Source organism: Lottia gigantea, assembly GCF_000327385.1.
Source record: "Lottia gigantea unplaced genomic scaffold LOTGIsca_112, whole genome shotgun sequence".
Lineage (NCBI taxonomy): Eukaryota > Metazoa > Mollusca > Gastropoda > Lottiidae > Lottia > Lottia gigantea.
This window is the reverse complement of record NW_008707048.1, coordinates 721,146-740,452: the sequence shown is the minus strand read 5'-3', so window position 1 is coordinate 740,452 and position 19,307 is coordinate 721,146. Positions and strand designations below refer to the sequence as shown.

Genomic DNA, 19,307 nt, shown 5'->3' with positions numbered 1-19,307 from the left:
AATAATTTCCTTAAACCATTGCTGATTCTTAAAAATTCCCTTCAAAACATTACTAATTCTTAATAATTCCCTTAAAACATTACTCATTCTTATAAATTCCCTTAAAGCATTACTCATTCTTAATAATTCCCTTAAAACATTACTCATTCTTAATAATTCCCTTTAAACATTACTCATTCTTATAAATTCCCTTAAATTCATTACTCATTCTTAAAAATTCCCTTAAAACATTACTCATTCTTAAAAATTCCCTTAAAAACATTACTTATGCTTAAAATTCTCTTGAACATTACCTGGTTTAATCGTTCCAAACAAATACAACAATAACATTAACAACAAAAAACAATTTCCGAAAAAAAGATAAACAAGGCTAAACAATCTTTTTCATTCCAATCAATATTAAATTTTGATTTTTAAAATTTCAAGATGGAAATACATTTGTTTTTGAATGAAAGCATCAAATTAAAGTTTGATTTATCTTGTGGAATGTAAACAGTTCCTAACAAATATATATTTTAAAATAGAAAATATATCATAAGCCATTTGAAAAAAAAATTTGACAATGTAATATATTTTAAAAATTCATGTGTAGCAATTGAAAATGAATTTAACTGTGGGTACATAACTTTTAGTTTAACTCCAGCTGAACATGAAATGAATACCCCTTTCTCTTTCATCAACTTTACATAGTATTATCATTACAGTAATATATAAAACTAATGATATTAAAGGAAATTGAAAGTCTAATTATAATTGTTGGTCAGAAATCCTATATAAGTCCATATCAGCTATCCTATATAATTATGCCTGACGTTTCCTTTGAATGAATGTATTGTATATGAAATAATGAAGAAGATATATGAGCTTACAAGGGGAAAAATAATTGTCAACAAAAACAGGTAGTCATGATATAAAAAGTTGATAATTAATTTTTGGTGTAATCATCTTTCAGCAAGTCTAATTATATCATGCAACTGATTAAGTATGCTTAATTATGCTGAAATTAAACCCTGTATAAGAAAATATGATCATTAAAATCATCATTAAACGCAAGTATGACAAAATCACAATCTACGTGAAGTACACTGATTCACATTACGGCCACTCTGAGCATGTCCAATTAATTTCAATTTAAAATCTGTGGCTAATTTGACATCTTTGATACAACCGGAATAACCAGTAGAAAAAATTCCCAGAGTTTTCTCTGACACATCTGGCATTCCTCCTGAATTGAAGAAAAATCATAATATTAACACTGATTTGAAGAGCTATAATTTCGAAGAAAATCAAAAAAAAAACTGATGTTATGCTCCCTTGGTATTAAAGTTTTTCAATAATTATTACAAAGTTATTATTCAAGAGGCTTTCACTATATGAAAGAATTTTTTCTAAAGAATTATTTAATGCATTAAAAATATGCACCATACTGTGTGATTTTCAGTTTGCATCAATCAGATACCAAAATAACTTACTCAAGTATTCCATGACTCATACGTTGATACTGACCCAAATATGAATACTATTGGTATCTATTATCTATTACACTAATAACTAAAGGACTTACTAAATATCATTGGTATTTATATATTGTACTTACTTTAATATTGTTCGTTTTTAAATACATGTACTTATTTAAATATCATTGGTATCTACATATTGTACTTACTTAAATATCATTGGTATTTACATACATGTACTTACCTAAATATCATTGGTATTTATATATTGTACTTACTTTAATATTGTTCATTTTTATATGTACTTAATTAAATATTGTTGTTATTTATATATGGTACTTACTTAAATATCGTTTGTCTTTATATACATGTACTTACTTGAATATTATTGGTATTTATTTACATACACTTACTTAAATATTGTTGATATTCAATACATGTACTTACCTTAATACAGTACTATATTGGTTTAATACACATGTATTCACCCAAATATAATATTGTATTAATGTTTAATATTGATATCCAGATTTCATTGGTATACACTTACCCAAATAAAGTATTTTATTAGTATGTACTTACCCAAATATAGTATTTTATTGGTATTTAATATAGTATAACTACCAGGTGAACTACCTTCTACTATTTCAACACCATCAATTTCTAAATAGGCATCTTGTTTATCTCTAAAATATATATAATGTAATTTTCGAACGTGGATAATTTTAGACACAAATGGATTTGAAGGCTTTAATTTCGACAGCGTGTCGTGAAGACTATATACTGATAAGCTTTGCTACAAAAATCCTGTTTCTGAGAGTAAGGTATGATTGGTTGAAATAATGTGAACCTGTCCCTTTAATCCATGACACAGGTCAATTTTGATATATTTTGCCAGCATCAATTGCCAGCTCACATTTAACAGAGTTCACTCATATCTGAGTATAATTCCATGTAGACATTAGTCACTTGTTAAATCAAAGGCAATAATTCAGTGACTTTAACCAAAATCATATAACTTTATCTCATATTTGGATTTTGAAAGTAATATTTCAAGGAATGTTAAAAAAAACAAATTTGTGATTTATGTTATTATTTACGTTTAATCTCGATTTCATTTTTTGTTCTAAAAAGTTCCATCAGATATAGCAAAAACACCTCCACTTCTGAAGTTAATAACGGAATTAAAAATGAAATTTGTTTGGAAAACATCTGCCAACTTTAATGACATCAGTAGATTCTCTTATGTTCTAATGAAACTCGAAAAATTCCTCAATAAATTGAAGATTTTACAATGAACATGACGTTTGGCAGTATTCTTCTAATGAATTATGAAGCAGAGTTGGAAAAACAGAAGTGACATTACTCTGTAATGAGTGTCATTTTACTATAATACACGACTACGTATTGACATAAACAATCAAGTATATGAAATGGCAAAATCATAAATTTTCAATGAAAAACAACATTTTCAAGAGATGAATCAAAAAATAATCAAGTGTATTGGTAAGAGGAGAGTTGCTGGTGACAAGTTCAAGCTTAGCTGTCATGTCAAAGATAATTGTTTTCCCACTAAATTTTCTATTGTTTTAAGCTTTACGTTTAAACCCTATACCAATTGTCATAGAAAACAGTACGATTCTTTAGGGAACAATATGTTATGGAAAATTCCAAAACTGTTTTTCAAAGCTTATCATTAAAGTTTTGTGTTCCATGGAGTCTTTCTAGATTTAGATTTCTATAAAAAAAAATGTTAAAAAAATGAAATATTTAATGACAATATCATATTTGGCAAGATCACAGAATCTCTACTTTCATTTTCTACCAACAAAAATGGCAGTGATTTTTTTGATCAAGTAGGCTTATTGTGAAAACAATTAGTATATGATGGCTACATAGCATTTGCCATCCTGATCAACCAATTTCCTAAATGAATTTGTTAATCCAGTCTATAGACTATTATATATATATATATTAATGAAGATATAAAATTTAACACTGAGTAAAGATGTATATGTTTACACTATTATAAAATAGTGGACCACAGCCATATACGCCCTTCACAGCATGCGCATGGTAAACACGAAACATTCATTTTAACTTTCATCAAAATCGGTTGAAAACTAAGAGAGTAATAGCATATTCAAGATTTTGGGGCAAGGGCAATAACTCTGCTTCTACAGGTCGAAAATAGCTCAAACTCAAACTTGATCTTTGTTTTATGAATACACATACCGAATTTCATTTGATCCCATCAAAAAATCTAGTTTGTAGAGCGTTTACAAGCTAATGTTGACGGACGGACCGACAGATGGACCGACTTATGGACAGGGGTGCCGACAATATACGTCCACATAGAGAGATGTGGGCGTATAAAAATAGATGACTGCTCTGACCACATCAACGGTTGCCGTTCAAAAGAAGTGAAAGTGGTTGAAAATTTCATGGGAGAATTTTAACTGACAGCTGATTCAAGGGTCTTTGAATATGGGTGGCCTTTCCTACAAGTTGGACTGTATAAGAAGTTCCTATTGAACTAGTCAAGAATACAAGACTCGCATTGTCAACTGGAATTCACGATTCATTTCTTTCGATTTCATTAAAAAGAAATATGGCAGGGCAATAGTTTAAGAAATCTTATGACATTAGAATAAAATGATAAAAACAGACAGTAAATTTCCTTGTCATACACTCACCTTTGGGCTCTTATGAAATGCCAGGAACCATCAAAGAGTGCAGAATTATTATAACCAATAACAGCTTCTCCACTACCTAAATTGAAGCGGAACTGTAGACTACCGTCTCGGAATCCAAGAGCTATAAAATCGCTGGTGGTGGTCATGTGATCTTGTCCAGTCCAAAACAAGAGACCATTTCTATCTCTTGGTTTAATATACATTTGTAGATCTATTTTACTACCAATTACCCTGCAATAATGCAACAAGAACAAATAAAACTTGTATTTTATATATTAATTATTTTTGCTGTAATCTTGATGTTATAAAACATGTACAGCATTGAAACAAATGGTAGATTTTAAAGAAAACTTTTGTTCCTGAAAAGTAGTACCCTCAAGCTTGTCTATGCTATTCACAGATAAACTGACATTCTTCCAAATTTCAACTTTATCAAAAATGTACAGACAGGAAGAAATGGTAAATTTTAAAGAAAATGCATGAATTATCGTTTTTACATTGGTGCTTTGCCAACTCAAAGTAAGAGATGATGAATTGACAAAGCTGTTAAGAATAAGCAATTTTTTTCTGAAAAGTAGTTCCCTCAATAATGTCTATTCCAATTATAGAAAAACTGTCACTGTGCCAAATTCAGTTCTAGGGAGCTTTGAACATCAATGTTATAATCATTGTTCTTGTAATGGAATATAATGTAGAATATATGTTGATTCAGATTGAGACTACTGCACTTTTACTTCTTCAACTACGGTAATAAAACATGATATAACAAGATCACTCCAGAAGACAGGGAAACCCCCTACAGCTTTATATATATAATAAATTTTGTTACAGTTTCACCAACAAATTCAACATTCATTAGTTTTCATTAAATTAGACCAATAGTTCTTCTCTAATTTTAAGGCTGGAGGGAGATTGAAAGGGGAGGTAACTTAAATCCTGACATTGTTTCAGCTCAAAAGTATGTGTCATACGAAACTATGTATGGTTCTTACAAGGAAATAACGCACACGAAGTTTCGTATGTAGCATGTGTCTGCAAAAAATATTGATTTTTGTTTACATCTGTTATTTTGAATGACAAAATCAACTACCAAGTTCTACACATTCTACCAGGTCTAGTGTACCTTTGTATTTCTCATTTCTCTGATGAGCATTTTAGGGTGAGCAACTGCTAGGTGAGCAACTGTACCTTTCACAGCATTTCACGTCCTAAGCCAATAAATTATAGGATATCATATGTGAAATAAGATTGCATTTGCAATTGAGAAAAAATCAATGCTGCAAACGTCATATTTCTTTTGGACAATGTCCATAATGTGTGTGGACTAACACACATAACAATGTGTTTTTTTTTTTCAAAAGACAAATCTGTTGTCTTTGTCTGCCTTTAGTGAGCTGAGTCTTGTACTACAGATGGAATATTATCTTTATTTTTATTACTATTATTGCATTTATCTTTCGCTGGATAGAAACAAAATACTTTAACAATGTACTTACCTTTTGACGACCTTTTTATCTGTGTAAATTAAGAAGGCAGCTCCATTAAACATAGGTTTAGTAGGTAATTTTCTCATTTCTGTAAGAAACAATGTATGTATAAGTTGTCATTACCTAGTCTCACAGAAGAAAATATATTTTTTAAACCATGTTATCATCTCTTAATATTTCTTTTTGTCGTGACTTCTCTTCAATTTTTTGTCTTGATGTAAAAATTTTTTTTTTTTTTTTCGAAAATAATATTTTACTCGAACACTTAAAGTTGGTGTATGCAACAATTTTTAAGTTTATTTTGAAATTACTGTAAAGAGCCTGAAAGTTATAGTTCACCGTTCACCATTTTTTGGGGTTGATTTGGGCTTTGAACACGTGTAAATAGTCTGTATGGAAATGGATAATTCCTTCCAAAAAAACTTCAAAATAGGAATTTCACTTTTTATTAATTTCTTTCACTGGTTTATAAACTGCCTGAAAATTAGTTTACCCAATAATACATCGTGTTGATAAGGCATATAAAATGGTTCTTTAACTTGGCTAAAAAAAACGTCTTGTCTATGTAATTTTCAAACATAGATAATTTCTTGGCTTAGAAGGCTATTGGTTATTAAGCATTAATTTTGTACCTGGCAACATAGAAAAGATATTCAACACTCAGCACAACCTTCATACTAACTATAAGAAGGGGGATAACTCTCAATTTTTATGAAAAGAAAAAGACTACAACTGAATTAGATGATTTTACAGAACAGAAATTTATGGAAACATTATCAAAAACATGACATGAAACAGAAATCAATGAGTCCAAATTGAAAAATTTTCACCACGACACATATTTTATTTTCCTAAGTTTTTTAAAGTTTTTTTTGCAAGAATAACTTGATCACGAATGTCATTCAGTAAAATAACAAAAGAATATCTAGATTCAAAAAAGTCTGGGAGCAGAGTGGAGCATCTCTAGATGTCAGCTTCAGAAGTTAACTTACTATGTTCACAGTTGGTGTTGGAGAAACCAAGAGGACAATAACACTGATATATATCATGATGTGGTATACACTCTCCACCGTTCATACATGGTTCACCATCACAAGGGTGTTCACATGGTTCTATATTAACACCATCAATAGCTGATTCCATTATATCTACTGGTTTCTTGTTGATAACAACCTATTAACAAAATTAATTTACATTCATTTACCAAATGAACAAATTTAATGAGATCAAATGGGGCCTCTATGTGACACAATACAATATAAAAGTTTTGCCAAAACAAAAGCATCATCTTGTCACGAACTTTATGTCAGATATTCACACTTGCATCAAAAGCAGAGTAAATAAACCAAGTGCTAAGGAAACACGAAATGCAAAACAACATATTGGCAAAATATTGGTTGCAAGGAATGAACTTTTCACATGATGAAAAGTGGTATCAGGTGTCTACAAGAGTAAGCGTATTCCCCGTTCTGGTGCCACACCTGTCATTGCTACTCAACATACACAACCAACATACACAAAGGCAAAAATAAGTCTATCAGCATTTTCCTGCATGATAATGACAGTTGTTTAAATCATGGTAAGCAGAAGTCTGAACTTTTTAAAGATTTATACTACTGAAATTTCTGAAACATCTGATTTTCTTACCTTTTGAATACAACCAGAAAATGATGATGTCATATTGACATGTTTAGATGTTTCATCATAATTACTATGACCACCAATAAACAGGTTTTCTAGCAGTGTTAACTGAGTGTAGGCACCTTGAGCATCACCTTCCATTTCTAACTGATCATCAACAACTAGTGTACCCTGTAGTCCAGTTCTTTCTACTCGCACTACATGCCACACATTTAATTCTAATGGTTTCAAACTCCTATATCAAAATATCTACATGTGATATATCATAGAGTAATGAAAATAAATAGCAAAGTTAATAATATATCATTACATTTATACAATATTTTCACTGTTAAAATAGTGCTCACTATATCAAATGTAGAGTGATAAACAGAATATTAAAACAGAACCTGAAACATGTTGTTATTCAGACTTTCACGCAATGCCATCATCAAACAACAGACCTTTTTATGTTGTCTTAACTTAACTTAAAATCACCTTCAAAACAGTGGTTTGATCTAGGAAATCCCCAAAACAAATTTTTCAAAATGAAAATACTGGAGTTTGTCTACAATTTAATTAAAAAGATGCCATCATAACTTTTGATGCATTTGAGAATGTTACATTGTTGTTTAAACTTTAAGACTGTCGTCGATTCCATCAATGTGGTTTTATTTAATTGAAGACATACCCAAAGTCCCATTTTACATTCATGCACAAGCCAAAGTAAGCTTATTAACTACATATAACTTACCTGATTTTAGCTGGTCCTGTACCTAAATCAAACCTAAATTCCAGATAACTATCTCTCAATGCTAGAGATATAAAATCTCCCTTTCTATCTTTAGTATAACCATTATATAACAATAAACCTTCTCCAGTAGTAGGTTTAAACACTATTTCTATATCAGTATAGGTCAATACTGTTCGTCCTAAACCTTCATATTGTAAATAGGCATGTCCACTAAATCTTGGAATATGAATTTCATGTCCTAAAAATTCAAATAATGAGATGCCATTTTACGTAGAAATATCAACAGACACACAATACTTTATCTATGTCAATTACCGGTAATACTTCTGCATCAGTGACGATGGAAAAAATGGGTTCAAAATTCTGAAGTTTAAAGCTTGACCTATGCAGGAATTAACCTATCCTTGCCCATGTCTGGCTAATAAATATCGCTTCGAAGGGTTAATATTCAGATGGTGAAAACACATTACTTTTCTTTAAAGCTTGAGTGATACTGTATCTTTTTGATGCAGTTGGATTGTAGTCTGCCAGGTGATTAGGTGCTTTATGTTGGAATCATCCTCAATGTTAAAGAAATTCTAAAGCCATGACCTGTGCTTCTGAAAGTCAGCCCAGCATTGTTTTCACCTGGTCAGCAAACAAGCCCGTACATGTAACTTACAGAGCCACAATGGCTCAAATATATAACTTACGTTTTTCACAAGTATTTCCTGAAAATCCTAATGGACATAAACAAACATGAGTGTCGGCTGATTTTATACTACATGTACCACCATTATTACAAATAACAGCTTCACAAATACCTTCACTACATTCACCTGAAAATATATTATAGTTATCTCCCTTTACTCTTCTGACAAACTGTCCAACTCTGCTGAAAATACTCAAGAGATGTTACTATGGAAATGCAAACGTGGCTAAATACCAGACACATCTTTTGAAATATCTTTTTCTCTAAGAGTATCTACATGTAGCCCTCTGTAAATTTACTTCAATGGACTTAAGTGATTAAGCTAGTGTTGTGTATCACCTTCACATCCATGTGACTGACCGGCATACAAACACAGGTGCCATCAATATACTTCAACAAAAGAGATAATGATGTATAAAAACCAAAATAACATACCAACATTGACACCAAATTCTGTATCACCCACAATATCAGCCTTCCTCATATCATATCTATAGCCATTAATAACAACTTCTTGTACGCAGCCAATAAACCTCTTTCTGGTACCAACTCTAGATTCTATATTACTCATATTACTATAACCACCAAGATATGTATTCAGTCGTAATGTTATACGAGAAAATGCACCCTAAAAGAAAATAACACCAGGGTTGGTTAAAAGCAGAAAAAAAGTTAATTTCCAATGTGAAAACATCATCAGAAAAACATGAGCCAATTTTACTGTCAAAGATAGTGGATCACAGCCATATACGTCCACCATGGCATGCGGATGGTAAATATTCAAGGTTTTGGTCGAAAATAGCTCAAATTTGAACTTGATCTTTGTATTATGAATATGTATAAACATACCGAATTTCATTTGATTTTATCAAAAAATCTAGTTTTTAGAGCATTTACAAGCAAATGTTGACCGACGGACCAACGGACAGACAGACGGGGGTGCCAACAATATACGTCCACATAGAGAGATGTGGGTGTATAAAAACTATAACATTGTACTATATACTAATGTTGCATAATTCTATTATTATATACATAATTTATCAAAATGAAATTTAACATCAGGTTTGTCTGTAAATTTATTTACAGCTTACTGTCCCTGCCTGTAGTCATGTGGACTGCATGTCTTTAATGTAATTTCCAGTGTTCAAATGGAATTTTAAATTATCTATTTGTAACCATTAAGTTATCTACTTTTATATCTGTAATTATTGTATAAAAAGTAAATAACAAACCTTGGCAGTTCCCTCTACAGGATTTTGATTGTTCAATCTAATGGTTGCTGTATTATCAATTCTAAACACAGCTACTCGGTTCCAATCTCCTATTGTTACCATATCTTGACTTCTTATAATACCCATACCAGTACCACAATCAAATCTACAATATATCATATCTTGTACTTTAACTATATATTTGGTATAAGGTTTTATAAGAGATACTCTCTCTAGAAGCACTGGCCTAGGTCACAAGTAGGAACTGTTCAGCATTGGAATACATCAAATTGATAGAAAATTACCTACTTCTGGAGAGATTTACAAGATAAACAAATAATTCAGAAGCGATTGTTTCAGCGAGTTAATGAAAGGGGGTCTAATCTTCCATGGACAAGAATATTACTCAGATTTTTATTCTTTTTATAAGCAGTCACTTTTGGTGTCATGGAAAAAACTGAGGATGACTTCCAAATACGTCCACTTCTGCATACAGTGGGTGAAATGACAAATTTGTTTCATGTTAATAAAATCAACAACAGCTTTGTTTTTACTATTTCAGATTTTTTAGGGCCAGTGAATAACAGATATAGCAGATTTTCCACAAAAAATTCAGTTACATAAGGACGTGACTTTGAAGGAGATCTTCAAGAAACATTCCTTTTGGAGAGTATACAAGTAATTGGGACCCAGCTATCAATTTAAAGAAACCTTAAAAACATTCACTATAAAATATGATTAGAAATGTCAATCTGATGATGAAAGGAGACTGGTTATAAGAAGTAAGATAAGTTAAAGATTACAGCTTTAATCTTGTGGTTTCCTGAACTCTCTCCTCTGATATGTTTCTAGTCTGATGGTGACAGAGTGGTCATTTAGAAACAAAGAGAACTTTGACAGAAGTCATGCTGAAACACGAGATATTCTGACACAAGATTTATCCTTTATATCAAACAATAGACTCTATAATGACAATATCCACTCTATTCTTAGTTTTATTTCATGTTGAAGGAATAGATACATGCAACTCTATAAAAGAGCTCATTCAAGGGCTGTCACAAGTCCACAGAAGCCAACAAATTTCAGATGCCCAGAGAATTTTGAGCATTAAGAGGGCTTAATTTTGACCGCAAGACCTATCATAAGCCTGAGAGGTGATCCATGGCCCTTCCCCTAAATAAACCACTGGGCTCATCTTATATATGTAGTTGACAAAATACTTCTGATAAATTGCATCAGCAAGATTGGAAATTCCATAAATCTGTAACTGACTTTTACCAATGTCAAATGCACCATAAAAGTTTTCAATATGTCTTAAACTATCATATTTTTCATGCTTTTTTACACACAGGTACATACCAGCTGGTCATTGGCTTAACAATTGGCATTGATCATTCCTAACTAGGATAATGAGGAAAAGTCATTCAAGAGCACCAAGATTAGAACCAACAACCACCATTTGTTGGATATAACCAAGCAAATGACATCATGTAAAGTTTCCAAAAATTACAGAAACGACAGACTTATTTAGAGATTAGGGTGATTGAAAGTAACAAGTTATTATTCAATAAAAGACACTGGCACAGGCAGGGTTATATTTTTTGTTAAAAACCAAATTTCATACACATTTTTATTCTAACACAAAATTATTTCATTGCAAAATGTTTCTTAATTTTCCACAGAATACAAGATTCTTAAGATGAAATTTCTAGAAAATTGACCTTTATAACAGGAGACTGTATCATATTACTCTATTTCCAGTTATTTACCAAAATAAATTAGATCAAAAGACATCTGACTGGTTATTATCATTTCAAAATATTCTGAATATCATCTCACTAGGCTATGATAAAGAATATATAATTACTTTTACTGTATATTTTTAATCAAAGTTTCTAGGATTAGCTTTTATTTTCCGTTATAATCTTGAAGATTTTAAATCTAATTCTTTGCAGATGAGAATGAAAAAAAAAAGTATGATTACTAAAATGTTGGCAAAACATGTTAAAATTCATAACCTGAACGAATACGCCATTATCTAAGCACATTGGGTCAAGGTATCTGAATAAAAATACCAGTCGCCTATTGAGCAGCAAAAAGTAAATTCAAAAAAATAATTCTTTGTTTAAACTCTTTGGTGCAGATTCCATAAAATGAAATGACTTTGAAAATTCTTCATTGGGTTCATTCAAACAGGAAACAGATATATACCATAGGAGTTAAATGATGTACAAAAAACCAGCAGGAAATAAAGAATTAGAGAACTTGTGAATTTATTCAAATCAAATCTCCAAAAAAGGAGAGTAATAAAGTTAAGTGACAAGGCCGTCTGCTGTATGTTTAACATCACCAGATCAGGTCAAATTAAAATCTGTCTGGAAGCAGACACAGTTGACATAACATCGTTTATAAAGTAGATTAACAATTTAGACTTATGATCAAGAGTTTATCAAACACTGTCCAAATTTGGCATGAAGTGATCAAATACTTATAGCAACGCCTAGTGCTTACGTGATAATCCAATAATTTCTACTCATTTTCCACTAAGTAGTGTCTAATAGCTTTGGCTTAGCTATGATGTTTCATCTCAAGTTTGTAATTTTGGGTTTTCATAATATATTTGTGGTATCAGTTTATGGAGCAGGTAGCATTCCAGAGCTAAGAATTTCTTGGTGCAAAATTCTTAATCTTGACAAATCCAAAGGTGACTTTTGGTAAAAAATAGAGGCAGTACACATTGTATATCTCTTAACTGTCATGGATCTATAATTTTCGAAACGAACTTCTTAAAGAAGCTTTGAGGTCTGTTTTTCCATTCATTTTGGCCACCCTAAAATAGTTACAAAGAGCAAATTTTTTCGACCAGTCACATCAACTTTTTAAATCTGCCCTATGCCAACTCACCTTGACAACGAATTTGTAAGGAAGTATGAATGGCCGGCATCAATATTCTCCACAGCTTTTTAGCACTGCCGATTTCATTCGTTGGCAAATTTGTCCTGCGATAGATATTTTTTTTTAGCCAATAGGATGTGATGTTGATATTTCGTGTACCAATTACATGATCACCTGCAAAATTTGGCAGAGTGACTTATGCTGATATATATTTGTTACATTTGCCATTGCCATTTGTTTGTAAAAAAAGTTGGCTGGCGATTTTAATCGACATGATTGCTCATCTGCCTCTAGCATAACTGTTGTATCTGACAGCTAAGAGCTTGTGATATTAAATGCTGTTTCTTCAGACAGTAAGCCATTATAGAGTAACTTTATGCAACAACATGTGTCTGAGACAAGACTATAACATATCTGAACAAGGTCAGTTTAACATTTCCTAGTCAGGCTAAAATGATGAATAATCTGATATGAATGTTGAAAGATGTATCAAGAATCATAATAATTGATCTGAGCTATAGATAAATCATCCAGACACCAAGTATCATTGATTCTACTTGATGTTATATATCAGCAGAAATTGTTTTTATTTGTCCAGTAAATGTCCGTCTGGATTGTTATTTACATGTACAAGAACATTATTTACACCTTCTGACTTATCAGCTGATAGTCTATGAGTCCTTTACACTTCAATCATATTACATCCTGCTCGCTGTTAGTAGTCTAGCCTCTTATTGAAATCTTGAATATAACCAATGTAACTGAAATTACTTTCAAACAAGGAGTATTGCCCGAAAAATTTCTCCTTCTTTTGCTAATACCTTTGCATGACTCTTCATCATTTCTCCAGCCTTTAATACAAGGAGTTTTCAACTACTGTTAATGCTGGGTTCATTTATATTTTCATGAAATATGAAGAATCAGAAAGTTTCACACTTCTATTTTGGTTCATAATTTGAAGAATCATAAACGGTCACGTCTAGCTTTAATATTGAAGAATCAAAGAGAGTAAGATTCCATTTACACTTTGAATTATTATAAAGAGTCATATTTGGTTAAATATTAAAGGGACAAGTCCAACATACATTTGACCAATCAGTATTTTAGTCTCAGAAAAACAAATTTTTTAGCTGAGCTAATCAGTAATAGCGTTCACAGTTCACTGTCGAAATTTGAGCCTTCAAATCCATGTGTGTTCAGAATAATTTGCTGATGAGAGTTCAAAGACAACTTATCTCTTCTTGAGACTCTACCATATATACACATAGTGCATTTTCTCTATTCTGAAGACTATTTACATATATTCAAGACACAAATTACCTCCCCAAAATGGTGAATCATAAGCTTTTAAGTAACACAGAAGGATAAGTCAATGACACATGGGAGTACAGTTGATTCTCATGGGAATAAATAAAGGTATAAGTCTTAAGTCTTAAAAGTCTACAGGATTTTATATCCTAGTTTAGTTCAAACCTGTCTAATGATTTCATTTATCAGGAACTTAACGAGCCAGGTTTAATCCTGATATTGACCAGAGGACGTCTGGTGACCTTGATTAAGTCATCTTTACTCATTATTACAGATAAGATCCATAGAGCTTAAAGGGGCAGGCTCGTCATTCGATTTATTAATCATCTCAAACAAGAATTTTTAAGCTAAGCTAATCAGCAATAGTGTACACAGTTCACCTTCCAAAATTGAGAATTCAAATCCATGTGTGTCCAGAATTATCCAATGTTTGAAAGTTAAAATGACAACTCATCTTTTCATCAGACTGCCTTACATAGAAATAGAAAGTGAAATTCCTAGTTTTTGGTATTTTTGAAGGAATTTTGTTATTTTTCAGTACCTTACTTTTAAAGTCTATTTATATTTAATCAACCCCCCCTCCCCAAAACAGGTGAACTTGTTAATTTAAGCCCAAGAGAAATATGGATTTTCTTACACTTTTTAAAAGTCAATTTTCTGTTAAGGGGAAATAAAAGGAATGAACAAGAGGTCTAATATAATGTATATTTAATAGGTATATAGACCAGACTAATGATCAGAACTATTAACTATAATCAATCAACTATCATCATCTACCTAAAATACTATGACTAGGTTCAAATCTCTTTTCATTATAACTATCATTTACAGATCATACCAGTAAAGTAGTTTGAATTTTTGTATAACAAGTGAAGCAAACAACTAAAGTGCTGGTATATTTGTGTTAAATTTCGGGGAAGGGAGGGTTTGATTTTCCCAAATGTACAGGCCTAGGGTGGAGCAGACACTTTATTTCGAAATTAGGATTAAGGGTCTTGATATTGGGTACTTTCTGTAGGATAATAAAACACAAGTACTAACAATCCAAACCGAAGTATTTGAATCATAAGTGAGTAAGTATTTCATAATGAAAAGTTGTGTCAGGTGTCCAGAAGAGTAAGCATACCCTGCCTGGCAGAGGATTTGAAATATCCAGACAAACTGTTTCATCAATACTATAGACAGCTGTGGGACAAACCTACCCTTCCATTTGGAGAACTAAAAACATTGTCAACCAATCTACCAATATAACAAGACTGTCTTTCACTTTTAAATGACTTAAATCAATGCATAATATGAGACTGCACAATAATCCATTGAACTGAATGACCAAGAGGAATATATAGTTCAAGTTTCCAAGATAAGTTAAGAGGTTGTTTCCACCTTATTCAATTAAATATAAATGGTTTGTTTTGATTGAATTATTCCAACTCTCTATTGGATTTGGATTTTTATTATATTTGATGTTATATACAATATTATTTATTTTATCACATGTTCTACCAATAATCACACAACAGCTTGCATAAATGTGAATTCCTCAGATACACACCATGACAAATGAAACTACCTCATCTGTACATATTTTCAGTGAATCAAGGGCAATAACTTAGAAATCCTTAGATCAAAAACCCTGCAAACTTATCTCATGTGAGATTTTGTCTAATTTTAGTATGAAAGGACAGTGAATTGTAAGTGCTTTTCAAAAAGAGTTTCTCGCTTGAAAATATCTCATGTTATTACAACATCTAATTCAACTAAATTTAGAACTCTTTTTTATCAAACTTTTACACTTTCCTGAGGACATTTCTTATAAGAGGGTTGAATGAAAAGTTTCAAGCTTACAAAATGTAGATAATGGCATGTATAATTATAAAATTGGTTGTATTCCACTAACGTGCTTTATCAGCCTTACAAATTTCATTTTCTTTAGGGGAATTACTGATAGTGCCTCTGTGAATCTGATTCTTGCTTGCAACCCTGAAGGTCTACAGTTCAACTCCAGCATGGATCACTCTAATACCTTCAAATTTTTTGTAGTCTGGCGAAAAGACAAATGTCATGAGGGCATGTGTGCTTCAGGCTGTGCACATTAAAAATCCCTTAACAAGAGTTAGCATGCCACAGTCCTGTTAAAATTTCCCTCATTGCACACTACACGCTGGTTAACTATTCAGTTAATCCTCCTATACATCTAGAACCTAAATAATGTTATACATCTGTCTCGATATCTATTGGAGATGAAGATGAAGTTGTTTGTTCAATCTTGAGTGTAGCCTGAAGTCCATGATTACTTACCTGAACTCTACAAAACCATCCACTAATGTAATAGAAAAGAAATCAGATTTAGCTGATTCTGATTCTGAAGAAAATAATAATAGACCATTCTGGGCCTGAGGTCTGAATTCAATCACGATGGCAAATTCTTTATAACCATCTTTTAATACTGGAAGACCAAGATAACCAATACCATAGAAATTAGGGAAACGAACGGTAACATCTGAAAATAGAAAGTAGCAATCATCTTTAACTGGCAGAGGTCACGATATTTTGGCGAATTCAACATAAATCTTGACTCCAAAGTTGTAAACTTCTACATACTCATCTCGAACAAATCTAGCATTACCATTCTGTCAGAGGCATAGCAACGATTTCATTGACAGGGGCCATCTGAACTTCCCAGGTCCCTTTGCCGTTTTTTAGATGGCACTATTTACATAGGGGGTGAGGGGAGCCTCTCCTTGGAAAATTTTCTGGAGAGTACATCTAACATGATTTTGGCAATGAAATGACATATTGATAACATGAAAGTAGTTTTTTATACATGGCTACTTACATTTTTCACATCTGCTACCCATAGTGCCAAGTGGACAATCACACCTTGGAACATATCCTTCCACCACACAAGTTCCGTTGTTTAAACACACTGTATTGGAACATAGTTCTTCAACAGTATACTTCCTCGGTTTAATACTATTATAATCAGCATCTAAATTCAAATATCTGATACTATTATCAGAGTTGTCTCCTCCTTCGTGGATTCTTAATTCACCACTAGGTGGCGGACTGTCTTCTTTATTTTTAAGATTGATTGTGTGGATTTTGAAGTCTTTTTTGAGTTGTTCCCCTGGTGATAAGTATTTCACTTTTCTGTGCACATTTGAAACTAACCGTGAGTCTTTGTCTTTTGATTGATTTGATTCGGTGTCAGTATTTTCTGGTTGGCTAAAAGTTCTTCTGTTTCCACCAATAAAAACTTCGTCATTTTGAACATCTTCCTGCGGATGGAATTCAGGTAATACTTCTGGCACTAGCACTAAAAAGAATAAAATCACATGTTGTGAGCAGTGATATTTAATGCCATTTGAATTGTCAGAAAAGAATGCTACGTTGAAACACTAAATGGCAGAAAGCATCAAGTATCCTGGCTCAAAGCAGCATTTCTTATTAATTAATATGAATTGAAAAATTTGGACTTTTGGCTCAAACTTACAATATAATAACAAAGTTTAAAGTAAATTTCACAACTTTCATGAAGAGAATGAAAAAATTCAAAAAGATCAAGATTAAGATACATTCAGAAAACACTCTCCTACCTGAGCAAGTCTTTCCATCTTTGTTTAAATAAAAACCATCTTTACAAGTACAAATAAAACCAATATGGTTGATGTTTTCACACAGATGATTACATGGATTGGATCTTGTACAGTCACCTGAAAAATACAGAACAATCTTCTGTTAAAAAACTGAACAATATACAGATGATTACATGGATTGGATCTTGTACAGTCACCTGAAAAATACAGAACAATCTTCTGTTAAAAATCTTAACAATACACAGATTATCACATGGGCTGGATATTGTAAAGTAACCTGAAAATACAGGACAATTTTCTGTCAAAACAATCTTTACCATACACAGATGATTACATGGATTGGATATTGTAAAGTTACCTAAAAATACAGAACAATTTTCTGTTAAAAATCTTAACAATACACAGATGATCACAGGGGCTGGATATTGTAAAGTAACCTGAAAATACAGAACAATTTTCTGTCAAAACAATCTTTACCATACACAGATGATTACATGGATTGGATATTGTAAAGTTACCTAAAAATACAGAACAATTTTCTGTTACAAATCTTAAAATACACAGATGATCATATGGTTGGATATTGTACTAAAAATACAAAACAATCTTCTGTTAAAACAATCTTTACAATAGATTGATGATCACATGGATTGGATTTGTACTGTCACCTAAAAATACAGAACAGTCTTCTGTTAAAACAATCTTTACAATAGATTGATGATCACATAGATTGGATTATGTTCAGTCACCTAAAAATACAGAATAGTCTTCTGTTAAAACAATCTTTACAATAGATTGATGATCACATAGATTGGATTATGTTCAGTCACCTAAAAATACAGAACAGTCTTCTGTTAAAACAATCTTTACAATAGATTGATGATCACATAGATTGGATTATGTTCAGTCACCTAAAAATACAGAACAGTCTTCTGTTAAAACAATCTTTACAATAGATTGATGATCACATAGATTGGATTATGTTCAGTCACCTAAAAATACAGAATAGTCTTCTGTTAAAACAATCTTTACAATAGATTGATGATCACATAGATTGGATTATGTTCAGTCACCTAAAAATACAGAACAGTCTTCTGTTAAAACAATCTTTACAATAGATTGATGATCACATAGATTGGATTATGTTCAGTCACCTAAAAATACAGAATAGTCTTCTGTTAAAACAATCTTTACAATAGATTGATGATCACATGGGATGGATTTTGTACCGTCAACTAAAAATACAGAACAGTCTTCTGTTAAAACAATCTTTACAATAGATTGATGGTCACATGGGATGGATTTTGTACTGTCACCTAAAAATACAGAACAGTCTTCTGTTAAAACAATCTTTAAAATAGATTGATGATCACATAGATTGGATTATGTTCAGTCACCTAAAAATACAGAACAGTCTTCTGTTAAAACAATCTTTACAATAGATTGATGATCACATAGATTGGATTATGTTCAGTCAACTAAAAATACAGAACAGTCTTCTGTTAAAACAATCTTTACAATAGATTGATGATCACATGGGATGGATTTTGTACCGTCAACTAAAAATACAGAACAGTCTTCTGTTAAAG

At 31.7% G+C, this 19,307-nt stretch overlaps 1 protein-coding gene across 1 annotated transcript; it reads right to left on the bottom strand.

Annotated features, from left to right (window-relative positions):
• Window positions 1–1,064: 1,064 nt before the first annotated feature.
• On the bottom strand, window positions 1,065–17,088 carry LOTGIDRAFT_224298 (hypothetical protein; the record flags this gene model as incomplete). The annotated part of the gene is made up of 12 exons (XM_009047479.1): window positions 16,959–17,088; window positions 16,421–16,622; window positions 9,941–10,085; window positions 9,141–9,333; window positions 8,707–8,832; window positions 8,015–8,252; window positions 7,288–7,516; window positions 6,633–6,813; window positions 5,650–5,728; window positions 4,154–4,384; window positions 2,040–2,143; window positions 1,065–1,225 (listed from the first exon to the last, which is right to left on the bottom strand). The coding sequence occupies exons 1-12, from the start codon at window positions 16,978–16,980 to the stop codon at window positions 1,065–1,067; spliced, it is 1,911 nt and encodes a 636-aa protein (XP_009045727.1). The 5' UTR covers window positions 16,981–17,088.
• Window positions 17,089–19,307: the final 2,219 nt, after the last annotated feature.